At 33.7% G+C, this 12,696-nt stretch overlaps 1 protein-coding gene across 1 annotated transcript in view; it reads right to left on the bottom strand.

Moving 5' to 3' along the window:
• Positions 1-12,696, bottom strand: part of DGKB (diacylglycerol kinase beta) — a 688,394-nt gene that overhangs the window by 304,165 nt on the left and 371,533 nt on the right. Inside the window, exon 21 of the mRNA XM_077757671.1 lies at positions 4,994-5,058. Within this exon, the coding sequence (XP_077613797.1) occupies positions 4,994-5,058 (65 nt within the window). The remainder of the gene's footprint in view (positions 1-4,993; positions 5,059-12,696) is intronic.

Genomic DNA, 12,696 nt, shown 5'->3' with positions numbered 1-12,696 from the left:
GAAACATCTAGTTATTATATAGCCTTTGGCCATCACTACTGAAACATTATTTTACTCATAATTTTTTTAATGTTTATTTGAGAGAGAGAGAGCTAGCAAGCTAATAAGCAGGTGAGCGAGGGAGGGGCAGAGAGAGAGGGAGACAGAGTCGAAAGCAGGCTCTAGGCTCTGAGCTGTCATCACCGAGACCGACGCGGAGCTCGAACCCACAGACTGTCAGAACATGACCTGAGCCAAAGTTGGATGCCCAACCGACTAAGCCACCCAGGAGCCCTAAAACATTATTTTGTTCCTAAATCTACATTTGATTCTAGAACTTGAGCTGGATCTTTTCTGTCTAGATAACAATCAATAATTTTATGTATTTATTCTTGTTTGTCTTCTTTGTCTCTGCAACACCAAGGTGGAAAGTTTAAAGAAAAAAAAAAAAGATCCATCGGTTTCATTTCTTTAACTTGGACATTGTAATATCTCACATATAATGGAGTATGGAATATATGCAAATATAATTACACAGTTTAAAATAAAAAATACAGGCATAAAAATTTGGTACTTCAAGGTCAATTAAAATATTTCATGAGCGATTTTGACCAATAAAAAATGTGATTCAGTAAGTTAACTCTTCGTGTTATAAATTATACAAAATTGATTTTATTGTCTTTAGCTTAATATCAAATGATTTGCAACTTCTCTAGTTTACCATCATTAGGTAAATATTAATAATTGGTTGATAATTACATATTGCTGACCTATAATGTTGGTGATAAGATGTGCCAAACAAATCTATAAGACAGCTTGTATTATTCATTAGCAAGACATCCACAGTACTCAGGGATTCTATTGAAGAATTTTTGCTTATTAACATTGTTGGGGGCTTTGGAGATTAAGTACATGATTACTATACTGAAAAAACTAAAAGGCACTAATACCTGAAAGAACAGTTGTTTAGAATGAAGACTCATTCTAGGCATATTTCAATCCTGCTTTATCTATTATATTTTTTTGCACTATAAGAAGGGAAAACTGTAAAAGTTAAGTAGGTATTTGAAACACAAATATAGACTCATTAATAATTTAGTAAACAAATTTAGCAAATATCTACTAAATGATCATTATGTTCCATGTTTTTATAGATATTAAAGTCCCAGAAAGAGTCTTATTCCAGGATCTCACCAAGCCTACTGTTAGGGAGGAAAACAAAAATCAAGCATCACTCCACAGAATTAGTGTGATTTTAAAGTCATATGCACATGTTCTATGTTTCTGTATGCTATTAATTTCTTGGGTAATTTAGAGTATCTAGTTTCTTTTTTACATTAGAGCATATTAATAAAGTGATAAAGTAGAAGTCTGGTGTACCGACTTGTCACTTTCATTCCATCACTTCTTTCCTTCAGACATTTGGCCGGTAAGACCCTTTGACATATCTAATACTACTAAATAGATTATGAGTTAAACAGCTTTAAATTCACACACAAATTTCAGTTTTCTAGTTGCAGATTTCTTCATAAAAAGCAGAAGGCAAAACAGGAATGAAGTATATTCATCTGAACAGGAGACTGAAAAAAACAATCTTTGTCTAATTCAGTGCATTAGAGACCAGATTCTTCCTAATAAGTGCTTGTAGACTTAGTGAACTAGTATCTTTGTGGAGTATTGCTGGCCATCAGTGTTTGCTAGCAAATGGTATCAAGTGATGTTAAAAGAATTAGTTTTTTGAAACAAGCTGTCACAAGCAATAACTAAAATATTAATAAATCTCTGTAAGATCACCAATATTTTTTCTACAGCTGGTTCCATTTTGCATATTACTTGTAAGACCTTGTCAGTGTTGCAAGATTTTACTCATGGAATCAAATAGTTTTCATTCTTTTCAAAATTATTATAACCATTAATAATTATCATTTTAATGAATGCATATTTTAAATAATGTCAACGTACAATTATTAATATCATTTTTAAAGAACTTATATTGCTCCAGTCTATAGTTGATCTAAGCCAAAAGGCCAAGAAGCAATAACATGCTCTATTCTCAATAAAATCCGGAGAATCAGTAATGTATATCAATTGTAAGAACACAAATGTGATTATTAATAAGTCAATATTTTAAACACTAATATGTATAATAATGGTTTTAAATAATAGTTGCCTCAATACCCTAAGGATTATTTGAGTCTAAAATAATATATATATACACACATATATTAAGTTTGAACAATGTCTTGAGTTTGAGTTTGTCTAGAAATTTAACCAGCATACTTCCTTTTAACAGTTAACTTAGATTTATATAAAAATTTGGAAAAGAACATGAAATAAACCTCTCAACCTGCACTCTCTTAAGCACCGGAAAAATCATTATCTTTCTCAGTTCTTTCAATTTCTGTCAGAAGAAGCATAGAGAGAACTATATATTTTGGTAATTAATTTCCTTAAGATAATGTTAGAAACATCAAGTTCTTTAAAATATAAATGAATTTCAAGGTGAGCATGCTAGAGGATAATATTAATGGCATATGATTTATTGTGACAAGAGATCTGATCTGAAACACCATTATTATGAGTATTTAAAAAATCCATTTGCAAATTCCTCAAAATACAAAAGAGTGCTATGGCTGAATGTGTCTCAAAGTTGAAATCTGAAAATCTGTCCTTTTAAGTATGAAATTGTTTATGCAAAAATATATAGCATGTCTTACTCATAAAAATTTTTAGAATATTTTCATATTCTGAATAAGTTAAATTTTAGTTTAACAAGTTATCCAAAAGCTTATTAAAAGCTTGTAACTGTTAGTGAAGACAATCTGTAAACATATAGACTGAAATGTATGTGCCTTACAACTTGGTAATATATGCAATGTTAGAGCTATTAACTTAAAAACAAAACAAAACAAAAAATAAAACAGTTGGCTGATTATATACTGAGAATTTACTATATACCTGGCCTTCTTTGAACTCACAATAGAAACATGTAACCTGTGTCAATCTAGAAGGTGTTTTCCATGTTATTACTGTTCCAAATGAAATATTCCCTTTAAATTATGCAAGATTTATCCATGACTCAAATTTACAAGTAAGTTTCAATAAGATGTAGTTTTACACCTTATAAATACATTGCAGTGTACAATACATTGCTATAAATAGTATCTAATGACATATTGGGCAGTGAGGAATGTTATAAATTAACACTGCAATTGATAATAAACAATTAAGTAGACATATGTGAATCACAGAAGTCTTATTAAGAAGAATTAAAATTATTCTGGAGAACAGAATTCATTAGCCCCCAACACTTAAGAGAGTGTTGTATTGTTATGTATTTATATACATAAATATTGGCATTCTTATATATACTATGTCAATTTGAGTATCACATAAATATACTGATACACTTTCTGTGTACTTATAATTCTCCTTTCTTCCCCCTGTCCCCTCTCTCTCTCCTTCTCTCTGCTGAAAAACTTTGGGACAAAAGTGACTTAAACATCATCAAACTTTTTGTCCCATATATTTCTTAATGTCTTTACTGTGTTTTTAAATTGTGAAACTCCTGAATGGGGACACTGCATGCTCCATTCTCAAATAGCATTCATTTTTTTGCTTGAAGTCTATTTTAATATATGAATATCAACACATGACTGTTATACAGGATGGTATTTGAGTAAGCATGGGTTAGGTTTTATGATATGATTTAATGTACATTAACAAATATGTTCATTTCCAGGAAATTCAAGGTAATCTATGTGTTAAAAGCTACTATAAAGTGAATATAATTCCATTGTTGCATCAATTTATTTGCATATATTTCATGAAATAAAATTAAATCTTATGAAACTGTGTGTTGTACACACAAAGAAAGCTTATAGGTACAAAATTTTAATTAGATTTCTCCGAAATTTTATAATATACACGGCACAAAATTCACACAGAAAAGTATACAATAACAATTTAGTTTCCATCCCAACCATTTAGCTCCATTTTCCAGGAAGAACCAGAGGTAAGATATTTTTGTGAATCCCTCCAAAGACACTATGTGCACATGTACATATTCATATATACACTTATTCTACTTTCCTTAAAACAAAAATTATATCTGGCTGAACTATGTAAGAGAAATGGCAAACCATAATATCATGATTTATGATTTCCAGGGTTGTTAACCTAGCCAAATACAGGGACCACAGATCCCTGGGCTTTGAATATTAATATATAAATCACTTAAATATACACATAGAAATGATTATTATGATTTTGTAATTTTGTGAAAGAACAGTATAGAAATGTATATAATTGAAGCAAAGATGATTCATTTCTTCTGTCTCATTTTTCCAAGGAAAAGGGGTGCAGACAGCCCTATTTCCATTTAGAAGTAGGCAAGATACAAAACTAAAGCTTTCCCCATTTCCCTGAGTATCAGAAAAAGTCTGTCTAAATTTGGAAAGGAAACATGCATATTACTATACTAGCAAAATAAATTCTGGTTGTCAAGGCTTATCTCCTTAAAGAATGTATCTTTAAAAGGAGTTTATGTTAGGATTGATATTTCTCCGGCTTATTCTCCATTTAGTTGAATCCAATACTGGATGGACAGTACAAAGATGAGAGGCCTTACATGGTAACTATTTAATACAGTTACTCAGTGTTATCAAATCAGAGTCCCATGTTTTTTTTCTTTGGGACTTAGGATAATCATCCATCATATCTTTAGCCATGTACAGATTTCCAATATATCTACATAAAATATTATTTTTACCTTATACTTGAAATACTTCTTTCTAACACATAACAATGGACTACAGATGACCACTGCACTCCTCGTTATAGTATCATTAAAACCAATGAAGAAAAATTAAATTCATTTACACTTTTGTCTCAATATACACTCAACCATATTCAGTCTTTATATGTAAAACGTTTTATACCACAGAATGATCCTTTTTATGACATAATTCATCAATGGTAACTCTAATTATAATTTTATCATTTTTTATCTTACCTACTGTTGAATTTTTCTGGATGTTTTTCTCTCATGATGTGGAATCTGTGTGCAATGGAAGCATCCTAAGTAGAGAAACGGAAAAGAATAATGAGATAGTTTATGATCCTACTCTCTTGTGCAAAGATTAGAAGAAAAATTAATCAGTAATATTTTTAAGTTAACTCTTTCTTAAAAATACCACTGTCAAGAATATATTTTGAAATTAGGCAATAATGAGTAATCTACAAAAATTCAGTGCCACTGTGATTTATGCCATGATTTTACCACTGGTTACTTGTTATATTGACTTCTAGAAACCAATTTCTATTCAATTTATATATCTCCTTTAATAACTGCTTTTGGTTTCATGATCGATACATGTTTAAGATAGTGTAAATGAACATAAATACTGAAAAGTAGTTGAAAATATTGTTACACATAGCTAGAAGGATGGCCTAAGTGGAGCAACAGTAGAGCTCTTCTACTAGTCCTTTGAGATTAAATATGAGTAAAAAGATACTGTGAAAGTGCATACTTAATAAAGGTAAGTATAGTACATGACTTCAAAGTTTGCTAAGAGTGTCTTGCGTGTGTAACTATTAATTGTTCAGTCACAAGCAACCTTCTCACATAACTTGCTTGATGGAGAAAAGAAATCACTGAAGAGAGAAAATTACTTTTGGAGAATTGGTGCAATTATAACTAGGCTCTGAGACCCCAAATGTATCAGTTCTGAACCCTAATGGACGTTTTTTCTTTCAGGAAATCCATTCAGAGCTTCTATGAGACAGAATCACACTGAGCATGTGAGATTGGTAGAAAATTGTGATTCAAGCTTTTCAAACAGACTGTTCTTGCTGACTTTAAACAGTTGCCCCTGTTATTCCAAGAAAGAAGATATTTTCCCATTCTTCATCTACACATGATTAATCACTCCAATGAGAAACTAATATATTTACCAGTCATCTCAAAAGAAATGAGGCTATTGTTGTGATTAACTGTTAATTTTGTTTCATAGTGCAGATAAAAAAAAAGAAAGAGAAAGCAAACACAAAGAAAATAAAGAAGTTGTGTATTTGAGAGAATCTCGAAAACACTAATCAAGGATTAAAAGTCTAATGAATGAAATGAAAAGGCTAATGTGCTTGCTCATGCATAACAAAGCATGAGGCACAACAAGAGAGGGACCATAGCCCACTGCAGATGGCAGGCCCTGTCCTTTTCCCTACAAGATAAAGCTGTAATAGCACTGTTAATTTTTCTGTACATTTTATCCTCTAAAAATTATTAAGTAATTGAATTAATCTGCAAGAGAAAAGGACAAAGAGATATAGACAGGTGTATATAGAAACACTTATTAAAAAGTTGCCCAAAATACCTCTATGGTTTTATATTCTAAGATATCTTTGTTAAGAAGTAGGAATGTCAAGACGGTTCACTTTTATTGGTTTAACAGCTCTCAAATCCAGTCACAGAGTTTCTTTTTTTCCCCAATTCTTACTAATAAGTCATAAATTTATTTTAGAATATTGTCTTATGTTGTATGAAATTGTAGATAAAAATGTAAGCTGGGCTATTCATGGTATATTATATGACATGATCATTAATTTTTTTAAATCATTTATTTTGATTTTATGCCTAATTTGGTTGAAAATCAATTTGTAATACCTTATAATTAAATGCACACATCCAGCAGACCAGCTGAACAAAAAGCAAAGAAATATGATTCAAGTACTAAGAATGGATGATCAATATTGGTTATCCATAGGGAGACTATCATTGAATTTACTTCTGTGTAAATTATTTGTTCCTGCTAACGTAGAGAACCAAGACTTTTAAAAATAGATTGTGTAGTATAATTTGCTTTACAAGCATATTATTTTTGCAATAACAAATCTCTCATTTCCAAAGCAACATAAACAGGTCAGAGAGAGGGCAAGAGGAAAGGAGAGAAAAGGGGAAAGGAGAAGAAAGGAGAGAGAGTATCAAAAGAAGACCAGTTAACTAGACTTGACTATAACTGAGTAAACTCCTAGACATATAGATCATCAAATAGCCAAGGGCAAATTTAATGTTAGCTCTCTCTTCAAGATACTTGGGCAACGGATCACGTAGTAAAAACGGGGATAAATAAAAACTAGTGAGGAACACTGGCATGCCTTTTCCATGTGTTGAATGGCTTTCACCACAAAGAGGGAGTTGGCATTTGCTAACTACAGGACTGATAAGAAACAATGACAGCAGGTGTTCATTTGGATGAGAATTCAGAGCGAATTCCCATGAGACGCTGTCCCTTTGGCATAACCCCAAGAGGCTTGAAAGAGAACTGCCAAACACTGGTAACCTATCCAGCAGCCATATTTCAGAAACAGCAAAGACTGTCTAAAAGGAGTCCTTTAGACCAAATAAGAATAAAAAAGTCAGCTTTTTATATGAATTTTGCTTTTTCTGTCTCTACGCACTGCACTCTTGAGAAATATAAATTCATCAATATTACTTCTACATCCTAGAATGGACAACCTATAAATTCAGACAGACTTTTACTTCCATCAGACTTGTAACTTTGAGCAAATTACTTATTTTTTATAAATTATAGCTTTCTTATCTTTAAAAGATGATACGAATATTCCATGGTAGTATTTTAGTGAAGATGTTGTTTAGATTATTCTTTATAGCTAGGATGTTCATATATTTTATATCCACATCAGAATTATATTGAAAGTAAAAGGGGATGCTAAAACTTAAACAGTATAATCTTAAAATATGTATTTACTGACTCTCAAATTGGTATTTGAGATTATAAAATTATAAAATACTTTCAATTAGTTGAAATTTAAAGTCGGATATAAGAAAAAACAAAATATGCACAACAAATTTAAATACGTAAATTTCCTAAGCAGCAGAAAGTACTCACACACACACACACACACACACACACACACACACACACACAAAGTACATACACATATTCATATATCAGAGAATCAGCTTCTGAGTCATACTGGTCTTTAATACTCTGTCACTGATGTTTTTCTGAGAAATGTTTTTTTCTTTTCCTGTCAGGGCTTATTATATTATTATTTTTAAAAATAAAGTTGCCCTAAATCTCCAAAGTTGAATTTTAAGTTACTCATTTAAATTTTGTGACTATTTCTGTGGATTATAACATTTTAAATTCAGAAAATATAAGTGCTGAGATACTTGAGTCTGTAAAAAATTCTACTACTTATCGATTTTTTTGAGATATTATTTACATACCACAAAATTCATCAGTTTTAAGTGTACCAAAGTTTTGACAAAGGTATATAATAACTATTTTCACGAACATGATACAGAAATTTTCCATTACTTCAAAAAGTTCCCTTTTGCGTTTATCTACTTTTACACTGACATATATCCCTATTAAAAGACAATAATCGGCTTTTTATCACTGTAGCTTACATTTTCTAAAATTTTGTACAAATAGAATTTAAAAGTACTCTTTTACATCAAGCTTCCTTCACTTATTGCAATACTTGTTGAGATCCAACAATTTGTTCCCATATAGTGGTTTGTCACCTTTTGCTAAATAGTATTGAAATGAATAGTAGACCACAATTTGTCTACTTACTAATTGCTGGCATTTGAGTTTTTATGAATGAAACTGCTATGAACTTTTGAGCACAATTCTTTTCATAGACATGTGTGATTATATCTTTTGAGTAAATACTAGGATTAAGACCACCCAATTGTATTGATAAATTGTATACACCATGGTACCATTTTGCACCTCTACCAGTAACATTTCAGAGTTCCAGTTACTCCACATCTTTACCAACATTCCACAGCTACACCAGCCCTTGGCAGTCTTTTGAATTTTACCATTCTCATAATTATGCAATGGTATCCTTGCTTGGAGCCTTAATCATGTGAGCCAGCACCATCTGCTTCACCAGAGGGGTCAGTCAACTCTGATGAAGATATAACATTTAAAAGTCCTGGTGCAGACTTCACAGATGTTTCCAGCTCTATCACAATGCATTCATTCTGGCAGCTCTTGTACTATGTCAGCAAAGAGCACTCTCTGGAATTCCACTTATGGTTTCTGCCTCACAATCACTCCTCAAAGAGCCTCAAGCGTTTTAAAGGATTCGTCCTTTTTTATTAAATTTCTCCAAAAGATATTTCAGAGGATATAGGCTTAAAGTTTCCCTTAAGTAACTTTAAGCTCTCAAACTGATTATGTTATTTTACTTTGGTTAAACTATACTTTAAATAAAAGCATTAAGTTGAAAAAATGCAGTGTTCACAATTGTTAAAATAAATTTTCCTTACTGTCGATTTAAGTTGATTACCTTTTCATATGCTTTTGGCCCAAATTTTTCTTGTGTGGAGTACCCATTCAAGTCCTTAATCCATTCTATGTACATTAAAAATATTTACATTAATAACCATAAGGGTGATCATTAGTAGCAATTAAATATTTACTACTCTTAAGCAGTACTTGAAGAGCTTTACATGTAATATTTCATTTAATCCTCATAAACATTTTATGAGATAGCTACAGTTACCTACATTTTATGAATGAGGAAACTGAGGATTATGGAGTTAAAATTCTTCCAGATCTTGGAGAGCCTGGGTGGCTCAGGCAGTTAAGCATCTGACTTCAGCTCAGGTCATGATCTCACGGTTTGTGAGCTCAAGCTCCACAGTGGGCTCTAAGCTGATGGCTCAGGGTCTGGAGCCTGCTTTGGATTCTGTACCTCGCTCTCTCTCTGCCCTTGCCCCTCCTTCACTGATGCCCTGTCTTCTTTTCTCTCTCAAAAGTAAATAAACATTAAAAAATATTAAAAAAAGGAAGAATTCTTCCAGACCATACATGAAGAAGCTGTGGAATTAACAGCTAAATACAGGTAACTGCCTTCAAGCCTTTTATATATTTTGCTAGCAATGAGAAAGTCATGCATTGTAAATATTTTCCGAATTTGTTTTTTTCCACTTTTAAAAATTTACTTTGTAGTTTTAAATTTTTATATTTCAGATATATTAACCTTTTCTTTTAGACTTTTGAGTCATTCTTAGAAAGATCTTTCTTTTCTCCATAATTCAGTAGAATACTTTGTTTTTCCCTTATGAGTTCATATTTTACACTGTAACATTTCAATCATTTCAAATATTTACATATTATATAATAGAATGTGCTTAATAATGTAATTTTTCCTCTTTGTTTGAATGACACAATTAACTCTGTAATAAATTTCCACCTCTATATCTCTATGTTACCTCGGAACTATACACAACTATTTTAATTATTCTAGTTTTGTAATACATGTTTATATATGGTTGGGCTAGAATCAATTCTCCATTTACTCTCTTTTCAAAAACTTGTTTACCTAGAAGATTCACAGTTTCAGACAAAATTTGAAATAATTTTCTTTGAGTTACCTTTGCTTTTAAGTACCTGGCCAAAATCTTTCGGTATTGTAACTGGATCTCACATGATAGACAAATTTTGGGAGAACTGGAATATTTTATAATATCAGGTCCTATCTTTCAAAAATATGTGTTTTCCTACTTACTAGGTTTTCTCATATAATTCTTAGTTGGCTCCAAAGTTTCTTCCACATTAAGTGCAATGTATTTTTATTTATTTCATGGATATTTATCCATTTCTTTTTTAGTATAATAGAACCCTTTTTTACAATATCTGTTTGAACTGGTTATATTTTATACAATATAATTGGATCACTTATTATTAATCTTTCCACAGACAACTTATAATTTTGTTGCCATGTACAGTTTCTTTCAGGGGCGATTCATTTTCGGGGGGAATACAGTCATATTATCTACAAATAATGATACATGCTCTGCCTCCTTTCAAGCACCTCCATCCCCAATTCTTTTCTTTTTATCTAATTGCTTATCTTTATCTTCTTATCTAGTTGAGTACATTCAAACCAGTACCAAATGGAAATGATAGAACATTTTTTTACAAACTCGATTTAATGAAAATATGTGTACTACATTAACATTATGTATGATGCTCGCTTTTCTTTTGAACTTCTGAGTTTTTACCATGCTAGGAAAGATTCATCCAGTTATATTTCATTAAGAGTTTGCTATTTTTTTTCTTACTTGATATATATTTCCATAAAAATGATCATCTTCCATGTAGCAGGTTAACACAATCAGGTAAACTCCATGTAAGTTCATGCAAGGCTCTATGAGAAAAAGGGAGAGGTCTCCCCCACCCTCCGACACACTTGATTTACACTATTCTGTATCACAGAACTAGAGTTAGCTTGAGACTAACGATTTAAGTTTGGTTGACTAAATGAATGGATGAATGATTAAACAATATTTCTAATAACCACCAGATACCTACTGACAATCATTAGAGCAGTGGGGTTAAAAACATGAATTCTGGATTTAAACTACCTGGTTTCAAGGCCTGGTTCTAAAATTAAGTGGATCTTTGACCTTGAAACATATGCTTAGATTTTACTCCTTCCATGTTCCTATCTTTAAAATAGAAATGGAGAGAGGGCAAGATGGCGGAGAAGTAAGGAGCTCCGTACTTGCACTCGCGCCCATACATCACACAGAAAAGATCTGAAGCCATTGGAAACCTCACAAAACCTGAGAGACGGGGAGAAAAAGGACGCAGAATCCACTGAGAGAGCCTTCTAACGTGAGTGCGAACAAGGGAAGATAAAATCGGGCCAGGATCGGAGACTCCAGGGTGGGAGGCGATCCCCCTCTGCCCTCTACGGGGAGTGAGAGGGGAAAAGGAGAGAGTCCGAAACAGAAAAACCTCTGCACGGGGGAGAAAAACCTCCTCTCGGTGCATAGAAAGACCATACATGCCAAATACCTGCACACCAGGTCCCCTCACGCCAACTGGTCCTGGGGGGGGGGGGGGTGCTGAGCACACAAACTGCTTCTTTGTGCGGGCTCCGGAAGGCTGGACTTTATAGTGGTGGCGCGCCTGCCGCCATTGTAGCTTCTGGGCGGCTGAGGCCCCTAAAAGAGCCGCGTGGACACCGGGCGTCCGCGCCCCTGGCTGGCTGGAACTCGAGAGGGAAGGCAAGGAACTAAAAACTGGGAAATTAGCCTGTGAGTTCATGTTTCAGGTGACGAGCCATAGAGGGACCCGGTTTTCCTCACTCCAGCGGGCTCGGCACACCCGGCAGGCAAGACCCCGCCCATGCGCGCCAGCCTGACCCAGAGAAGGAAGCAGCGATTCTGACTCCGCCCCCAGAGCTCCGCAGGGGGCCTGGAATTGCCCAAGGGGGCTGCCTGGGAAGCTGTGTCTAAGGCAACTTCAGCGGGGCGTGTGGACAGGGATTTGGAGATTGGAACTGGCCTGGGTTGAAGAGTGCAACCAACTTCGGCTGTGCCCCCGGTACGGGGAGTTTACACGCCCAGAAAAGCGAGGAGCAGCGCTTGGTTCAAGAAGGGACTGGAGCACCGTCACTCTCCTCCCCACAACCGCCAAGGCAGAGCTCCCGCCTGAGGCATTGGATCACGCCACGCCCATCCCTGCCTGAGAGGTGTCCTCCTCCCTTTTTTTTCCCCTTTTTTTTTCTTTTTTTTTGTTTTTTTTCTTTTTTTCTTTCCTTTTTTTTCTTTTTTTCCCCTTTTTTTCTCTTTCTTTTTTTCTTCTTCTTTCTCTTTTCTCTCTTTTTTCCCCAGAACACTGACCTGATTAACTCTGGTCGCCAGCTTGCTTAAACAATCAC

The sequence above is a fragment of the Crocuta crocuta genome, unplaced genomic scaffold (assembly GCF_008692635.1).
Source record: "Crocuta crocuta isolate KB4526 unplaced genomic scaffold, BGI_CrCroc_1.0 scaffold62, whole genome shotgun sequence".
NCBI lineage: Eukaryota > Metazoa > Chordata > Mammalia > Carnivora > Hyaenidae > Crocuta > Crocuta crocuta.
The sequence above is the reverse complement of the archived record's forward strand: the minus strand, read 5'-3'. Positions and strand labels throughout refer to the sequence as shown.